Raw genomic sequence first — 19,278 nt, 5'->3', positions numbered from 1 at the left:
TGCGGCGGCTGTGCGTGGCTGTGGGCATCTATGGTCGGCTGTGCTGGGTGCGGCGGCTGTGCGTGGCTGTGCTGGGCGCGGCGGCTGTGCTGGGTGCGGCCATTTTCTCGGTCCTGCTCCCGGAGTCGGCGCCTGCGCAGTCCGCGCTTTCCGGCGCCATTTTCTTGAAGACACTGCAATGTGTCTTCAAGAAAATGGCGCCGGAAAGCGCGGACTGCGCAGGCGCCGATTCCGGGATCAGGGGGACAGTCACGGCCCGGAAGCGCGTCGGTGGAACGGGTCAGGTAAGTATACTCACCCTCCGCCTCCTGGCTCGTCCCTGCTTGTCCGGTAGTGATGGGTAGCTCCTGAATGAGCCGGCTCAAAGAGCCGGCTCTTTATAGTGAACCATATGAGTCGGCTCCTGGCAAGGAGCCATATAAATTTTAAACGGCTCCTTGCCAGTTCCACAGACAGTCACTGATCCTATTTAGCCACAACCCCAAAGCGGAGACTGACAATGCATCCTCCTGCCCGTTGCGGCCACCTGCTGCATGCATGCAGTACTCACAGCCTAGCCTCCCCCATTGCCCTCAAGCCTGCCTGCCCATTCACATTAAAGTTCACAAAAACAAACTGTACTCTATGTGACAGACTGTTGGAATTAGTGTATGTGTCAATTCTTAAAGTTGCTATCACATCTTGAGACCATCAATTCCGCCCAGTGTGAACATGGCCTAAAATGTGTCACTGTAAGGCTACGTGCAAAGTCGTATTCTGTTGCTGATTTGCAGGTTGATTTTGTGTTTGTTACTTTTTACAGCAAATAATATAAAATCTGGTTATTCTGGAAATTATACTCTTTTATGTCATAAATGGCCATGTGTGAAGATTTTTGCTAAAATGATGGATTAAAACATTCCAGAATTTGGCTGTAAATTAAAATGCAAAGGTAAAAAATGAAGAGCCATTTTGGGAGCCAAAAGAACCGGTTCTTTTTGGTGAGCCGATCCAAAAGAGTCGGCTCACCCAAAAATCGCATTTTACCCATCACTATTGTCCGGTGGAGATCGCGGTGTGCGTTCAGCGCTTACGCATACCGCGATCTCCTGGGAGCGTCGCTCTGTGCGGTCCAGACTGCGCTTGCGCTTGCGCAGTCTATAGAGGCTTCGGACAGAGTGACGCTCCCAGCGTTATATTATAGATATATATTTTTTTTTTACTTCTGGATTTATAGTTTTGTTTGTTTTGTAGCCATTTATCTCCATCTCTGTGGGGGGAATTAATCTAGTGGCCAGCACAGTGCAGCTCTGGATGTGAGTGGAGTATTGAAGTAGTGCCGACATCAGTTGTGATTTCTTCATTTTTTGTTCTAATTTTTCTGGAGAACGTTCATGGCTTTGCTCATCCTGATCTCTCTGCTCCATGAACAGTACCCCTCATAGATCCCGGCCACAGATGCATGAATGGCCTTTCTTTTCTGGGGTTGCTGAGCTGGGTCTCCATTACTAGTAGCTGTACTGCTCGTCTGATAGTCCGGAGGTTTGTAGCGCATGCCTGGTGATGCTAGCGATGCTCCTGTACAGCGGCCCCATGAGAAGAGCTCAGACAGATAGCAATGGACCCGATTTATCATTCACATTTTGTTTTTAAGTCATTTTTGTTTACTTGATTTTCTGTTTTCTCTGATGTTTTTTGCTCCAATCTTATCAAAATGGCGCAGAAAATTCATGAATTTTGTTCAAAGTCAAAAATGGTTTTCATTTGTTTTTTGACTATTTGCAAAAAATGTCTTAAAAATGTAAATGTTTAACCACAAGGGAGACTGGAGGAGAATTGCACCAAATTTTTGTAACTTTTTTTAGAATTCAGAAAACCACAAGATAACTTGAAAAGAGCGCAGATCAATTGATACGTTTGTCGCAGATGATAAGGTCACTACTCGAGAGGTATTCTCTCCAAACGAACTGCTGGGAATACGGTGATGAATCGGAGCCAACCTGCTCAATGTCCGGCTGGTTTATCACAGTGTGCCCTGTCCACATGCATTTCGTGTCTACAGGGTCTTGGACATGGATCTATACTTTGCCCTCCACCAGCGACTCTTCCTTTTTGCAAGACTAAGCTCAAGGACCTCTGTTTTTTTACTAAAGTCTCTTTCCTCTTTGGCATGGATCGCTTTAAGAGCTGAGGGTGTTACAGTATATCACAAGGAAACATTCTTCTTAAGCTTCTTTTTTTCAAGCTATTTTCTGTCTTCTTTCCTTTCCACGTCGCCTTCATCTGCACCTGTTTTTTGCACTTGATTTTGGCGCGGTCTTGTCGTCCGCACTCCTCTAATACGATGTGAGCTCTCCGGGGGGTTGATGTAGTACTTCAGGCCAGCGCTCCCCACGCCCCGGCCCCTGGACCTCTCTCCAATGTCGGGTTGCAGTTTATTCTAATAATGAAATGCTCTGCTTGTTCCACGGCAAAACCCCTCGAACCGGCCATATTGTCCTCCTTAACGTCGCAGCAGTGGCCGAGCCCTGCTCCGAATCCTCCGCTGGAAACATTGAGCGGTGCTGAAGTCCTCTGTGACTGCGTCATCCCACCGTCCACACTCAGCCGCTCTGTGGTGTCAGGGTAATGGTTGAATGACGTAGCGCTGTTTCTTGTGAACCGCCATCATTGCCGGCTCCAGGTCACACAAAGATAAATCAGAAATTCATCAGAAAAGCCTAAGAGTTTTTACTATGAGGATTTGTGTGTCTGTGAAGGAAGGAAGAGATGGATCCTTGTGTTGGAAGCCGGAAAATGGGCAAATGTAAGAGTCAGAGCAGCTTCTTTAAAAGCCAGATTATGATGTCCTTATGACTTGGTCATCTCCACAACTGCAGTTCATGAGTATTCCCAGTATATGATGGGTCTCCTTGGCTGTTATGTGTCATGTTTTGTTGGTTGTCCCTGGTGTACCGTGGGTGTTGGCTGGTCCCGGTATACGGCAGGTCTTTTGGGGTGTTCCCTGTGTACAGCGTTTTTGTGGGGAATTCCTGGTATGTGTCATATCTTGTTGGGTGTTCATGCTATAAGGTAGGTCTTCTGGGGTGTTCCCGGTATACGACAGAACTTGTGGGGTGTTCCCGGTGTACGGTGGGTTTGTCGTCTGTTCCCAGTATATAACAGGTCTTGTGGAGTGTTCCTGATATGTGTCATTTCTTTTTGGGTGTCCCTGGTGTACCGTGGGTGTTTTCTACTGTTCCTAGTATACGGCGGTTCTCGTGAGGTGTTCCTGGTATGTGTCATGTCTTTTTGGGTGTCACCGCTATAAGTTAGGTCTCCTGGTTCCTGGACTTGTGGGGTGTTCCCTTTATACTGTGGGTGTTGACGGCTGTTGCCGGTATACGGCTGGTCTTGTGGGGAGTTCCCGGTGTACTGTTGGTCTTATGGGGAGTTCCCGGTATACGGCTGGTCTTATGGGGAGTTCCCGGTATACGGCTGGTCTTGTGGGGAGTTCCCGGTATACGGCTGGTGTTATGGGGAGTTCCCGGTATACGGCTGGTCTTGTGGGGAGTTCCCGGTATACTGTTGGTCTTGTGGAGAGTTCCCGTATACGGCTGGTCTTGTGGGGAGTTCCCGGTATACGGCTGGTCTTATGGGGAGTTCCCGGTATACGGCTGGTCTTGTGGGGTTTTCCCTTTATACTGTGGGTGTTGACGGCTGTTGCCGGTATACGGCTGGTCTTGTGGGGAGTTCCCGGTGTACTGTTGGTCTTGTGGGGTGTTCCCGGTATACGGCTGGTCTTATGGGGAGTTCCCGGTATACTGTTGGTCTTGTGGGGAGTTCCCGGTATACTGTTGGTCTTGTGGAGAGTTCCCGGTATACGGCTGGTCTTATGGGGAGTTCCTGGTATACGGCTGGTCTTATGGGGAGTTCCCGGTATACGGCTGGTCTTGTGGGGAGTTCCCGGTATACGGCTGGTCTTGTGGGGAGTTCCCGGTATACAGCTGGTCTTGTGGGGAGTTCCCGGTATACTGTTGGTCTTGTGGAGAGTTCCCGTATACGGCTGGTCTTGTGGGGAGTTCCCGGTATACGGCTGGTCTTATGGGGAGTTCCCGGTATACAGCTGGTCTTGTGGGGTCTTCCCTTTATACTGTGGGTGTTGCCGGCTGTTGCCGGTATACGGCTGGTCTTGTGGGGAGTTCCCGGTATACGGCTGGTCTTGTGGGGTTTTCCCTTTATAATGTGGGTGTTGACGGCTGTTGCCGGTATACGGCTGGTCTTGTGGGGAGTTCCCGGTGTACTGTTGGTCTTGTGGGGTGTTCCCGGTATACGGCTGGTCTTATGGGGAGTTCCCGGTATACGGCTGGTCTTGTGGGGAGTTCCCGGTATACGGCTGGTCTTATGGGGAGTTCCCGGTATACGGCTGGTCTTGTGGGGAGTTCCCGGTATACGGCTGGTCTTGTGGGGAGTTCCCGGTATACGGCTGGTCTTGTGGAGAGTTCCCGTATACGGCTGGTCTTGTGGGGAGTTCCCGGTATACTGTTGGTCTTGTGGAGAGTTCCCGGTATACGGCTGGTCTTATGGGGAGTTCCCGGTATACGGCTGGTCTTGTGGGGAGTTCCCGGTATACGGCTGGTCTTATGGGGAGTTCCCGGTATACGGCTGGTCTTGTGGGGTTTTCCCTTTATACTGTGGGTGTTGACGGCTGTTGCCGGTATACGGCTGGTCTTGTGGGGAGTTCCCGGTGTACTGTTGGTCTTGTGGGGTGTTCCCGGTATACGGCTGGTCTTATGGGGAGTTCCCGGTATACTGTTGGTCTTGTGGGGAGTTCCCGGTATACTGTTGGTCTTGTGGAGAGTTCCCGGTATACGGCTGGTCTTATGGGGAGTTTCCGGTATACGGCTGGTCTTATGGGGAGTTCCCGTATACGGCTGGTCTTGTGGGGAGTTCCCGGTATACGGCTGGTCTTGTGGGGAGTTCCCGGTATACTGTTGGTCTTGTGGAGAGTTCCCGTATACGGCTGGTCTTGTGGAGAGTTCCCGTATACGGCTGGTCTTGTGGGGAGTTCCCGGTATACGGATGGTCTTGTGGGAGTTCCCGGTATACTGTTGGTCTTGTGGGGAGTTCCTGTATACGGCTGGTCTTGTGGGGAGTTCTCGGTATATGGTTGGTCTTGTTTGGCTGTTCCTGGAATACGGAAGGTCTTGTGAAGTATTCCTGCTGTACACTGGGTCTTCTGGTTTGATGACATTGTACGGCAGGTTTTGTTAGTTGTTCCTGGTATACGGCAGGTGTTGTGGGGTGGTCCCGGTGTACGGTGGTTCTTGTTGGGTGTTCCCGCTATGAGGTAGGTCTTATTGGGTGTTCCTAACAGGACTTGTGGGGTTTTGCCGGTAAACTATGGGTGTTGTCAGCTGGTCTCGGTATACGGCATATGTTGTGAGGTGTTCCTGGTATACAGTTGGTCTTCTGAGATGTTGACGATACACAGCAGCTCTTGTGAGGTGTTCCCAGTATACGGCGGGTCTTGTCAGCTGCTCCTGGTATATGACAGGCCTTTTGGGGTGTCCCGTATACAGAGATTAGTAAATGTGGCCAATCTGAGTATCATTGACAGGTTTATCTACAAGGCTTATCTATATGTGTGGAGAGTTAATAGAATAATCTGCCTTGTCTGATGCTTCCTGTACATTATGTAGATGGGCGGGCGTGTGTACGTAAAATTTGGAGTTTTAGAACTTTTCTTGGACGCATCTTTTTAAGGGACATTTTCACCCTCCGATAAATAGTCCGATTCTAACAGTAACAGCCCATCATGCACGATACAGCGTGTCCAAAAACGTCTGTTCATCATTAAATCGTGTAGGTGAGCGTAAATCCCCTTCATCTGTAGAAGATTGTCATGGAACTAGGAATTGTTTGCTTCTTCAATGATTAGAGCAGCAAAAAGGAGGAGTGCAAAATAAAGTCCTAAGTACAGTACAGACCAAAAGTTTGGACACACCTCATTTCAAGATTTTTCTGTATTTTCATGACTATGAAAATCGTACATTCACACTGAGGGCATCAAAACTATGAATTAACATGTGGAATTATATACTTAACAAAAAAGTGTGAAACAACTGAAATTATGTCTTATATTCTAGGTTCTTCAAAGTAGCCACCTTTTGCTTTGATGACTGCTTTGCACACTGTTGGGGATTTATTCAAAATTGAAGGCATACTGAACCAGCACGGCTACCACAGCATCTTGCAGCGGCATGCTATTTCATCTGGTTTTCGTTTAGTTGGACCATCATTTATTTTTCAACAGGACAACGACCCCAAACACACCTCCAGGCTGTGTAAGGGCTATTTGACCAAGAAGGAGAGTGATGGGGTGCTACGCCAGATGACCTGGCCTCCACAGTCACCAGACCTGAACCCAATCGAGATGGTTTGGGGTGAGCTGGACCGCAGAGTGAAGGCAAAAGGGCCAACAAGTGCTAAGCATCTCTGGGAACTCCTTCACCATTGTTGGAACACCATTCCCGGTGACTACCTCTTGAAGCTCATCAAGAGAATGCCAAGAGTGTGCAAAGCCGTCATCAAAGCAAAAGGTGGCTACTTTGAAGAACCTAGAATATAATTTCAGTTGTTTCACACTTTTTTGGTAAGTATATAATTCCACGTGTTAATTCATAGTTTTGATGCCTTCAGTGCGAATGTACAATTTTCATAGTCATGAAAATACAGAAAAATCTTTAAATGAGAAGGTGTGTCCAAACTTTTGGTCTGTACTGTATGTCACCACATGGTGCGGTCCCCTATGTGATGATCATTATTCACACATTCACAAAACTCGTCCTATATAAACTCTTGTCTGACATCGTTTGAGCGTTGTGAGTTACAATCGCATCGTTAATCCATCAGATGATTCCACCACCTGACGTCCATTGCCCCTGGGAGCCCCATCACTTTAATGTCTCGCCTTCCAGTAATAATGTGTTAAACAGAACTCTGGGAGCAGAGATACAGAGATGGTGCAACATTGAGAGCCTCTGCCAGATCTAAGATGTTTGAACTTTTTCCCTCTTTGTCTCAGTTCTGATAACACAAGTCTCCACTTTTGGCACCAGAGATGAGACTCATGAAGATGCTTCACACTATATATAATAAGATTTACGGCTTTGACTGTGGACGGAGAAGACTCTGCTTTCCCCATGGTAATTCCTGTGCCTGAAAACCTTGGTAAGGTGATCCTTGGGGTCCAGTGGTCCAAAGTCTGCAGGTCATCTGCTCTTCTAGAGTGGAAGCTGGGCTTTCAAAACTTGGGCGGTTAGAATTTTCTGTTACTTTGGAATGGAATAATTTTCATAAGCCTCCATTATTTTGGTTCTTACTGAGGTTCAGAGTCTGAAGAATCTTCCCATTTTTCACCTTTAGTCCCTTCAAGGAGGTAAGGATTGTCTAGGTGACATTCCCAGGTCATGGTGCCCAGAATAGTCAATAAATGTCTTCTTCTTCATGGCATGAAGAAGACAGGACAGTAGTCAGAAGTTGGCCAGGGGTCCGAACTGGAAGTAGAACAATTACCAGGCAAGAAATCTGGGCACAGTCTAGAAACAATGTTGGGAATCAAAACGAGAGCCGAAAATGGCAATGAACAGGAGCCTCAATGGGTAGTAACTGGAGGTGAGCTAATAGATTTACAGGACCCTGATCCAGCAGCCATGTTAGTAGTCTAACTGAGTGGAGCTCTGCGAACTGTCTTTCACCTGCCAGAGTCCCTGGCACCTCTTCTGGTTTGAAGGCCTTTACCACTGGAAAAAAAGAACCAATAGATCACTTCTTTGAGGCCTATTCTTTTGTGGAATCCTCTGCAAACGAAAAAGCTACAAAACCGTGTGGGGAAAAAAGCTTCAGGAAAGAAAAAATTGGCTTTAAAAATAAAACAAAGCTGGAAGGTTTGCTGAAATGAAGATCCCTCATTTACAAGAACTTGTCAGATTGTTGCGTGTCCCAAATATTTTGTGTGATTCTGTCCTAACATGACCACCAGCCACTTCCGCAGCCAAATGGCAGTGGAAAGTAAATGCTAAACTAGAAGTGTCCGGCTTCACTTTACAAAACGGAGGATCCCGAATACTTGTCCAGGAGGCTTCTCTTCACACCCAATTACCTGTTCAGATATGGATCGTAGAGTCGTTGCTTCATGAAACTCCCAGGGTGAGATTCTCGTCTTGCCGTCCAGATTCCTCTTGTGCGTTCAGATATTGGAATCCTTGCGGTCCTGGACTCAGGTTGGTTTTGGCCTGGACAGATCCTCTCCATTCGGCTCATTCCAAAATGAGCAGGTGCAGGTAATTGTCTTGGACACGGGCTCGTCATTACGTCACCACCCGGCGGGCCTCGAGTACCGATCCCATTGATATTTTTATATCCCAGTCAGTAAGGCCGATTCACGAGATGAGCGTCCAAGCAAATGACCTCAATCCAGAATCCACTAAACTGTCCCACAAGACCCTGCAGGAGCGATGAGGCTCATTCAGAAAGCAGATGCACTGGATGCTCGAGAGCTGCGGTACTCATCAATCCTCGCAGAAGACAGAGCGCAGATGTGCCGTGCAGACTGGATAAGAAGTAACTTTGAAGGAGCGGAATATATCGAGACTTACCACTAGGGAGGCCATTCTTTATGCTCTGTACTCCAGTCACAACCAGAGCTGCCTTTACACGTCTGCTGATTGCTGTTTGGGTGTGATCGGAGTGTTATAGATTCAATTGAGGTGCTAACATGGAGTCCAAAGAGGAGGATGAACTGGTTCATGTTGCCAATGGGTGGTGATAATGTAAAATTGGCAAGCAGGAGGGAAACCAAGCCTAAAACTTCAGTCTAAAATTGTATCAAAGCCTATTCCAAATGCTGAAAATAAAAGCAGAAATCCGCATTTGGCCAAAAAAGAGAGATTCTTTTTAACCTTTTCAGACCCCTGCAGAGAAACCTCTATGCAGCTGAGAGGACTGTGTTTTACTTCTGAGTAATTCATTTGTAATGGGAAGGCCAAAAGCCAATGAAGCAATGGACCTGTGCACAGAAGAACATATGACACCATGGACCTGTACACAGAAGATCAGATGACACCATGGACCTGTTCACAGAAGAACTTATGACACCATGGACCTGTGCACAGAAGAACGTATGACACAATGGACCTGTGCACAGAAGAACAGATGACACCGTGGATCTGTGAACAGAAGAACGTATGACACCATGGACCTGTGCACAGAAGAACAGATGACACCATGGACCTGTGCACAGAAGAACAGATGACACTGTGGACCTGTGCACAGAAGAACAGATGACACCATGGACCTGTGCACAGAAGAACGTATGACACCATGGACCTGTGCACAGAAGAACGTATGACACCATGGACCTGTGCACAGAAGAACAGATGACACTGTGGACCTGTGCACAGAAGAACAGATGACACCATGGACCTGTGCACAGAAGAACAGATGACACCGTGGACCTGTGCACAGAAGAACGGATGACACCATGGACCTGTGCACAGAAGAAGAGATGACACCATGGCTCAGTGGATAGCACTGCAGTCTTGCAGTGCTGGGGTTCTGTGTTCAAACCCCACCCAGAACAACATCTGCAAGGAGTTTGTATGTTCTCCCCATGTTTGCGTCGGTTTCCTCCAGGTTCTCCGGTTTCCAAAGACATACTGATAGGGAATTTAGATTGTGAGCCCCATCGGGGACAGTGATGATAATGTGTGCAACACTGTAAAGTGCTGTGGAATATGTTAGAGCTATATAAAAATAAGGATTATTATTAAAATAAAGATTATTATCTGTGTGCAGAAGATCAGATGACACCATGGACCTGTGCACGGAAGAATGTATGACACCATGGACCTGTGCACAGCAGAAGAGATGACACCATGGACCTGTGCACAGAAGAACGTATCACACCATGGACCTGTGCACAGGAGAAGAGATGACACCATGGACCTGTGCACAGAAGAACGTATGACACCATGGACCTGTGCACAGAAGAACGTATGACACCATGGACCTGTGCACAGAAGAACGTATGACACCATGGACCTGTGCACAGGAGAAGAGATGACACCTAGGACCTGTGCACAGGAGACGAGATGACACCTAGGACCTGTGCACAGGAGACGAGATGACACCTAGGACCTGTGCACAGGAGAAGAGATGACACCATGGACCTGTGCACAGAAGAACGTATGACACCATGGACCTGTGCACAGAAGAACGTATGACACCATGGACCTGTGCACAGAAGAACGTATGACACCATGGACCTGTGCACAGAAGAACGTATGACACCATGGACCTGTGCACAGAAGAACGTATGACACCATGGACCTGTGCACAGGAGAAGAGATGACACCTAGGACCTGTGCACAGGAGACGAGATGACACCTAGGACCTGTGCACAGGAGAAGAGAGGACACCGTGGACCTGGGCGCCAGTTTTCGGATGTCTGTGGATGTGTCCTCTTAGATTGTATTCTTTCCCCTTTCCGTTCCTCCCTATTACATTGGATATTGCAGGTTCTGCACACGACGGAGAGAAGATTATTGTTATTTTAGTGATATTTTATCCCCTTCATATTTCGGCTCATCCCTCTTCTGGTCCTCCGCGCCGCTGTCAGGGCACACGTACTATGGTGGTTTATGGTGTAACGACTGTGGTTCCATGTGATGCCAGGACATTGTCGGGGTCCTGCCGCATGGCGATTATGGGGCCCCCACATTACAGGAGGCCAAGATGTCTTCAATGTTTCACTAACATTTTTGGTCTCGTCCTTAGCAAATAGAAATGTATTTTTGTTTGTATCTGTTTATTTCCAGTCTGTGTCAGTCTTTACTGCGCATCCTGCGTCCTGTTCCGGAGTCGGGCAGATCCCGGTCAGTGGAGCGGTGGACGCCGTCTCTGGGATTCTGGGGAGTTGATTGTTATTCTGTTCATATTCTCTTTTACTTGCACCTCTCCCCACTCATCTGGGGCGTTACGCGAGCCGTGCGCGAGCCACGTGACCTCCACCGCGGCCATCCCAAGAGCACGCGGGGTAATGCGGTTTGTGATGTACGTCCTGTTTGTCCGCAGATACAGTGAGCAGAACGTGTGATCTCTGGCACCGCAAGCAGCGCTCCTCTCTTATTTGTTTAGGTGTGGTGGCTGAGCTGGGTGGGTCTGGTAAAAGCTTCTGCGGCTTTGACTTGTATCCATCACATCCAGCCTCTGCCAAGCTTACCAGGCTGACACTGTGCCCCGTGCGTCTGAGTCTACCCCCTCATTACAGCATTGCTCCAGCTCCGACGGAAATACTGTGCAAGTATCCAGAAACGAAATACCGACAAATGGAACAAGCTGCAAGTGTCTCCTCCTAACAAGTCCTAGAGACCATGCCCTGTATTATCCCACATCCACATTACAGTAGTTATATCCTTGTACATAGGGGCAGTATTATAGTAGTTATATCCTTGTACATAGGAGCAGTATTATAGTAGTTATAGTATTGTACATAGGAGCAGTATTATAGTAGTTATATTCTTGTACATAGGAGCAGTATTACAGTAGTTATATCCTTGTACATAGGGGCAGTATTATAGTAGTTATATTCTTGTACATAGGGGCAGTATTATAGTAGTTATATTCTTGTACATAGGAGCAGTATTATAGTAGTTATATTCTTGTACATAGGGGCAGTATTATAGTAGTAATATTCTTGTACATAGGGGCAGTATTATAGTAGTTATATTCTTGTACATAGGGGTAGTATTATAATAGTTATATTCTTGTACATAGGAGCAGTATTATAGTAGTTATATTCTTGTACATAGGGGCAGTATTATAGTAGTTATATTCTTGTACATAGGGGTAGTATTATAATAGTTATATTCTTGTACATAGGAGCAGTATTATAGTAGTTATATTCTTGTACATAGAAGCAGTATTATAGTAGTTATATTCTTGTCCATAAGGAGCAGTATTATAATAGTTATATTTTTGTACATAGGAGCAGTATTATAGTAGTTATATTCTTGTACATAGGAGCAGTATTATAGTAGTTATATTCTTGTACATAGGAGCAGTATTATAGTAGTTATATTCTTGTCCATAAGGAGCAGTATTATAGTAGTTATATTCTTGTACATAGGAGCAGTATTATAGTAGTTATATTCTTGTACATAGGAGCAGTATTATAGTAGTTATATTCTTGTACATAGGAGCAGTATTATAGTAGTTATATTCTTGTACATAGGAGCAGTATTATAGTAGTTATATTCTTGTACATAGGGGCAGTATTATAGTAGTTATATTCTTGTACATAGGAGCAGTATTAGAGTAGTAATATTCTTGTACATAGGGGCAGTATTATAGTAGTTATATTCTTGTATATAGGGGCAGTATTATAGTAGTTATATTCTTGTACATAGGGGCAGTATTATAGTAGTTATATTCTTGTACATAGGAGCAGTATTATAGTAGTTATATTCTTGTACATAGGAGCAGTATTAGAGTAGTAATATTCTTGTACATAGGGGCAGTATTACAGTAGTTATATTCTTGTACATACGGGGCAGTATTACAGTAGTTATATTCTTGTACATAGGGTGCAGTATTATTGTAGTTATATTCTTGTACATAGGAGCAGTATTACAGTAGATATATTCTTGTACATAGGAGCAGTATTAGAGTAGTAATATTCTTGTACATAGGGGCAGTATTATAGTAGTTATATTCTTGTACATAGGGGTAGTATTATAATAGTTATATTCTTGTACATAGGAGCAGTATTACAGTAGTTATATTCTTGTACATAGGGGCAGTATTACAGTAGTTATATTCTTGTACATAGGGGCAGTATTATAGTAGTTATATTCTTGTACATAGGAGCAGTATTACAGTAGATATATTCTTGTACATAGGAGCAGTATTAGAGTAGTAATATTCTTGTACATAGGGGCAGTATTATAGTAGTTATATTCTTGTACATAGGGGTAGTATTATAATAGTTATATTCTTGTACATAGGAGCAGTATTACAGTAGTTATATTCTTGTACATACGGGGCAGTATTATAGTAGTTATATTCTTGTACATAGGAGCAGTATTACAGTAGATATATTCTTGTACATAGGAGCAGTATTAGAGTAGTAATATTCTTGTACATAGGGGCAGTATTATAGTAGTTATATTCTTGTACATAGGAGCAGTATTAGAGTAGTAATATTCTTGTACATAGGAGCAGTATTACAGTAGTTATATTCTTGTACATAGGAGCAGTATTAGAGTAGTAATATTCTTGTACATAGGAGCAGTATTATTGTAGTTATATTCTTGTACATAGGAGCAGTATTATAGTAGTTATATTCTTGTACATAGGAGCAGTATTATAGTAGTTATATTCTTGTACATACGGGGCAGTATTACAGTAGTTATATTCTTGTACATACGGGGCATTATTATAGTAGTTATATTCTTGTACATAGGGGCAGTATTACAGTAGTTATATTCTTGTACATACGGGGCAGTATTACAGTAGTTATATTCTTGTACATAGGGTGCAGTATTATTGTAGTTATATTCTTGTACATAGGAGCAGTATTATAGTAGTTATATTCTTGTACATAGAGGGCAGTATTACAGTAGTTATATTTTTGTACATAGGAGCAGTATTATAGTAGTTATATTATTGTACATAGGGGGCAGTATTATAGTAGTTATATTATTGTACATAGGGGGCAGTATTATAGTAGTTATATTCTTGTACATAGGAGCAGTATTATAGTAGTTATATTCTTGTACATAGGAGCAGTATTATAGTAGTTATATTCTTGTACATAGGAGCAGTATTATAGTAGTTATATTCTTGTACCTAGGAGCAGTATTATAGTAGTTGTATTCTTGTACATAGGAGCAGTATTATAATAGTTATATTCCTGTACATAGGGGCAGTATTATAGTAGTTATATTCTTGTACCTAGGAGCAGTATTATAGTAGTTATATTCTTGTACATAGGGGCAGTATTATAGTAGTTATATTCTTGTACATAGGAGCAGTATTATAGTAGTTATATTCTTGTACATACGAGCAGTATTATAGTAGTTATATTCTTGTACATAGGGGGCAGTATTATAGTAGTTATATTCTTGTACATAGGGGCAGTATTATAGTAGTTATATTCTTGTATATAGGAGCAGTATTATAGTAGTTATACTCCTGTACATAGGGGCAGTATTATAGTAGTTATATTCTTGTACATAGGGGCAGTATTATAGTAGTTATATTCTTGTACATAGGAGCAGTATTATAGTAGTTATATTCTTGTACATAGGGGCAGTATTATAGTAGTTATATTCTTGTACATAGGGGCAGTATTATAGTAGTTATATTCTTGTACATAGGATCAGTATTATAGTAGTTATATTCTTGTACATAGGGCAGTATTATAGTAGTTATATTCTTGTACATAGGAGCAGTATTATAGTAGTTATATTCTTGTACATAGGGGCAGTATTATAGTAGTTATATTCTTGTACATAGGAGCAGTATTATAGTAGTTATATTCTTGTACATAGGGAGCAGTATTATAGTAGTTATATTCTTGTACATAGGTGCAGTATTATAGTAGTTATATTCTTGTACATAGGAGCAGTATTATAGTAGTTATATTCTTGTACATAGGCGCAGTATTATAGTAGTTATATTCTTGTACATAGGGAGCAGTATTATAGTAGTTATATTCTTGTACATAGGGGCAGTATTATAGTAGTTATATTCTTGTACATAGGCGCAGTATTATAGTAGTTATATTCTTGTACATAGGAGCAGTATTATAGTAGTTATATTCTTGTACATAGGAGCAGTATTATAGTAGTTATATTCTTGTACATAGGGGCAGTATTATAGTAGTTATATTCTTGTACATAGGATCAGTATTATAGTAGTTATATTCTTGTACATAGGGCAGTATTATAGTAGTTATATTCTTGTACATAGGAGCAGTATTATAGTAGTTATATTCTTGTACATAGGGGCAGTATTATAGTAGTTATATTCTTGTACATAGGAGCAGTATTATAGTAGTTATATTCTTGTACATAGGGAGCAGTATTATAGTAGTTATATTCTTGTACATAGGTGCAGTATTATAGTAGTTATATTCTTGTACATAGGAGCAGTATTATAGTAGTTATATTCTTGTACATAGGCGCAGTATTATAGTAGTTATATTCTTGTACATAGGGAGCAGTATTATAGTAGTTATATTCTTGTACATAGGGGCAGTATTATAGTAGTTATATTCTTGTACATAGGCGCAGTATTATAATAGTTATATTCTTGTACATAGGAGCAGTATTATAGTAGTTATATTCTTGTACATAGGAGCAGTATTATAGTATATTCTTGTACATAGGGGCAGTATTATAGTAGTTATATTCTTGTACATAGGCGCAGTATTATAGTAGTTATATTCTTGTACATAGGAGCAGTATTATAGTAGTTATATTCTTGTACATAGGAGCAGTATTATAGTAGTTATATTCTTGTACATAGGAGCAGTATTATAGTAGTTATATTCTTGTACATAGGGGCAGTATTATAGTAGTTATATTCTTGTACATAGGCGCAGTATTATAGTAGCTATATTCTTCTCATTATTGTGAGGACATGGTGACCGTATTTCTTATAAGATGCCGTGTTTAGGGAGTTGCTCTGGAGTGGCATCTTCTCCCCCTTGGCGTGGTCTGTCCCTGCGCTGTTTTGTAGCTTGGTGTGGCGGATGATCCTGCATGTGGCGGTATTAGCAGCCTCTTCAGCAGACTCCCTACACTCGGCTGTGAAGCTCCGTGCTTTCCTCCGGTGCTGGAGTCCGGTGACTGCCGGCCGTTGTTCGTGTCCCTCTACAGTCGCTGCGTCTGATGGGGGTGATCTGTGCTTTTCGTGGAGTCTTCTCCTGGGTCCTCCGAGGATCCCGCTGTACCTTCTCACTATCTGGACATACGGGCGGCCTGTTCGGGAGACGTTCTCGTCCTTTCTTATACACTTTGCGGAGATTTTGCTCTTCACATCTTATCCCCATGGTCATGAATCTGTCATAGATTTGCTCCATAGTTCTTGCCCTTCGGTGATCAGTAATATGGAGGCACCGGACTCTCGCCGGCTTCTTGTTCATTGTACATAAGTGCCTAGAGGGGGACAATGTGGATCATTTATGTGCAGAACGGTGTTGTGCCAGGCTTTGTGCAGTTTTCACCCTGCAGAGATGGGGCAGAGCGGCTGATCTGTTCCCTCCTTTGTTTTTAATATCCGTTTTCTGTCAGTTAATATGAACAGTGACTCGGAGCTGAGGTTTGTTGCAGTGTTTCGGTGCAGGGAGATTTGTAGTGCGGTAATGTGCAGACGTCCTCATCGCCCTGTTTTCCTCCGCAGGAGAGCAGATGTCGCTCGGTCGCCAAGAAGCTTTTGAAATTTTCAAGCGGGATTATCCGGACAGGATCGGCATCGAAGACAACAAGGCGCTGCTGAAGCAGAGGTGGGTGCAGGATCTGGGGGTCCAGCCCGTCTGTGTCCGGGGGACATGTGCACATATTCCGGACATGTTCACAATTAGCACAAGCACTGCAACTTTCCCATCGTTCATGCAGAGTGGATCTGATTCCTGAGAACTCGCGCCGCTGTGCCGTCTGATCAGTGCTTAGAACCCTGTACACTTTCATGGGAGCCTCAATAATGTGCTGGATCCAGCAGTTTTGGGGCAGAGTCCTGCAGAACAAGCACAGCGGGAGAATGACTGCACGATTACTCACCGGAGCAGGCCCGAAAGGGTCACTAAGCTTTTACTCACTTTTCATTTTTCAGGGTCCAAGTACTGAGACCCTTTATGTAACCCAGTGTTCCCCAAGTCCGGTCCTCAAGAGCCACCAACAGGTCATGTTTTCAGGAATTTCCTTCATATTGCACAGGTGATAATTGCATCACCTGGACAGGCAGGCATTCAATCACCTGTGCAATACTAAGGAAATCCTCAAAACATGAGCTGTTGGTGGCTCTTGAGGACCGGAGTTGGGGGAACACTGATTATTCTAACCTATTAAGCGAGTGTGAGCCGAGCGAATCCATTCTGATATCGATGCCTGCAGTGCGGAGGAGCGTCAGGCTCCAGTCACATCCAGAGCTGCACTCACAGTACTGCCTGTGTCCTCTCTCTGCTGCCCTCTGCTTGTGGCCAGAGCACTGTGCTGCCCTCTACTGGTCTCCGGAGCACTGTGCTGCCCTCTGCTGGTGGCCGGAGCCCTGTGCTGCCCTCTGCTGGTGGCCGGAGCGCTGTGCTGCCCTCTGCTGGTGGCCGGAGCGCTGTGCTGCCCTCTACTGGTCTCCGGAGCGCTGTGCTGCCCTCTGCTGGTGGCTGGAGCGCTGTGCTGCCCTCTGCTGGTGGCCGGAGCGCTGTGCTGCCCTCTGCTGGTGGCCGGAGCGCTGTGCTGCCCTCTGCTGGTGGCCGGAGCGCTGTGCTGCCCTCTGCTGGTGGCCGGAGCGCTGTGCTGCCCTCTGCTGGTGGCCGGAGCCCTGTGCTGCCCTCTGCTGGTGGCCGGAGCGCTGTGCTGCCCTCTGATGGTGGCCAGAGCGCTGTGCTGCCCTCTGCTGGTGGCCGGAGCGCTGTGCTGCCCTCTGCTGGTGGCCGGAGCGCTGTGCTGCCCTCTGCTGGTGGCCGGAGCCCTGTGCTGCCCTCTGCTGGTGGCCGGAGCACTGTGCTGCCCTCTGCTGGTGGCCGGAGCGCTGTGCTGCCCTCTGCTGGTGGCCGGAGCGCTGTGCTGCCCTCTGCTGGTGGCCGGAGCCCTGTGCTGCCCTCTACTGGTCTCCGGAGCACTGTGCTGCCCTCTGCTTGTGGCCAGAGCACTGTGCTGCCCTCTACTGGTGGCCCGAGCATTGTTCTGCCCTCTACTGGTGGCCGGAGCGCTGTGCTGCCCTCTGCTGGTGGCCGGAGCGCTGTGCTGCCCTCTGCTGGTGGCCGGAGCGCTGTGCTGCCCTCTGCTGGTGGCCGGAGCGCTGTGCTGCCCTCTGCTGGTGGCCGGAGCGCTGTGCTGCCCTCTGCTGGTGGCCGGAGCGCTGTGCTGCCCTCTGCTGGTGGCCAGAGCGCTGTGCTGCCCTCTGCTGGTGGCTGGAGCGCTGTGCTGCCCTCTGCTGGTGGCCGGAGCCCTGTGCTGCCCTCTGCTTGTGGCCGGAGCCCTGTGCTGCCCTCTGCTGGTGGCCGGAGCGCTGTGCTGCCCTCTGCTTGTGGCCAGAGCCCTGTGCTGCCCTCTGCTGGTGGCCGGAGCGCTGTGCTGCCCTCTGCTGGTGGTTGGAGCGCTGTGCTGCCTTCTGCTGGTGGTTGGAGCGCTGTGCTGCCCTCTGCTGGTGGCCGGAGCGCTGTGCTGCCCTCTGCTGGTGGTTGGAGCGCTGTGCTGCCCTCTGCTGGTGGTTGGAGCGCTGTGCTGCCCTCTGCTGGTGGCCGGAGCGCTGTGCTGCCCTCTGCTGGTGGTTGGAGCGCTGTGCTGCCCTCTGCTGGTGGTTGGAGCGCTGTGCTGCCCTCTGCTTGTGGCCAGAGCGCTGTGCTGCCCTCTGCTGGTGGCCGGAGCGCTGTGCTGCCCTCTGCTGGTGGCCAGAGCGCTGTGCTGCCCTCTGCTGGTGGCCGGAGCGCTGTGCTGTCCTCTACTGGTCTCCGGAGCACTGTGCTGCCCTCTGCTGGTGGCCGGAGCGCTGTGCTGCCCTCTGCTGGTGGCCAGAGCGCTGTGCTGCCCTCTGCTGGTGGCCGGAGCGCTGTGCTGCCCTCTGCTGGTGGTTGGAGCGCTGTGCTGCCCTCTGCTGGTGGCTGGAGCGCTGTGCTGCCCTCTGCTGGTGGCCGGAGCGCTGTGCTGCCCTCTGCTGGTGGCCGGAGCGCTGTGCTGCCCTCTGCTGGTGGCCGGAGCGCTGTGCTGCCCTCTGCTGGTGGCCGGAGCGCTGTGCTGCCCTCTGCTGGTGGCCGGAGCGCTGTGCTGCCCTCTGCTGGTGGCCGGAGCGCTGTGCTGCCCTCTGCTGGTGGCCGGAGCGCTGTGCTGCCCTCTGCTGGTGGCTGGAGCGCTGTGCTGCCCTCTACTGGTGGCCGGAGCGCTGTGCTGCCCTCTGCTGGTGGCCGGAGCGCTGTGCTGCCCTCTGCTGGTGGCTGGAGCGCTGTGCTGCCCTCTGCTGGTGGCCGGAGCGCTGTGCTGCCCTCTGCTGGTGGCCGGAGCGCTGTGCTGCCCTCTGCTGGTGGCCGGAGTGCTGTGC

General features: G+C 46.9%; 1 protein-coding gene across 2 annotated transcripts in view; it reads left to right on the top strand.

Moving 5' to 3' along the window:
- KIF6 (kinesin family member 6) overlaps positions 1-19,278 on the top strand; it is a 192,684-nt gene that overhangs the window by 73,415 nt on the left and 99,991 nt on the right. For both annotated transcript variants that reach the window (XM_077282021.1, XM_077282020.1), the window contains one exon: positions 16,429-16,531. In XM_077282021.1, coding sequence (XP_077138136.1) covers positions 16,429-16,531 — 103 coding nt within the window. The remainder of the gene's footprint in view (positions 1-16,428; positions 16,532-19,278) is intronic.

Source organism: Ranitomeya variabilis, chromosome 2 (genome assembly GCF_051348905.1).
Source record: "Ranitomeya variabilis isolate aRanVar5 chromosome 2, aRanVar5.hap1, whole genome shotgun sequence".
Classification (NCBI taxonomy): Eukaryota; Metazoa; Chordata; class Amphibia; order Anura; family Dendrobatidae; genus Ranitomeya; species Ranitomeya variabilis.
The sequence above is the reverse complement of the archived record's forward strand: the minus strand, read 5'-3'. Positions and strand labels throughout refer to the sequence as shown.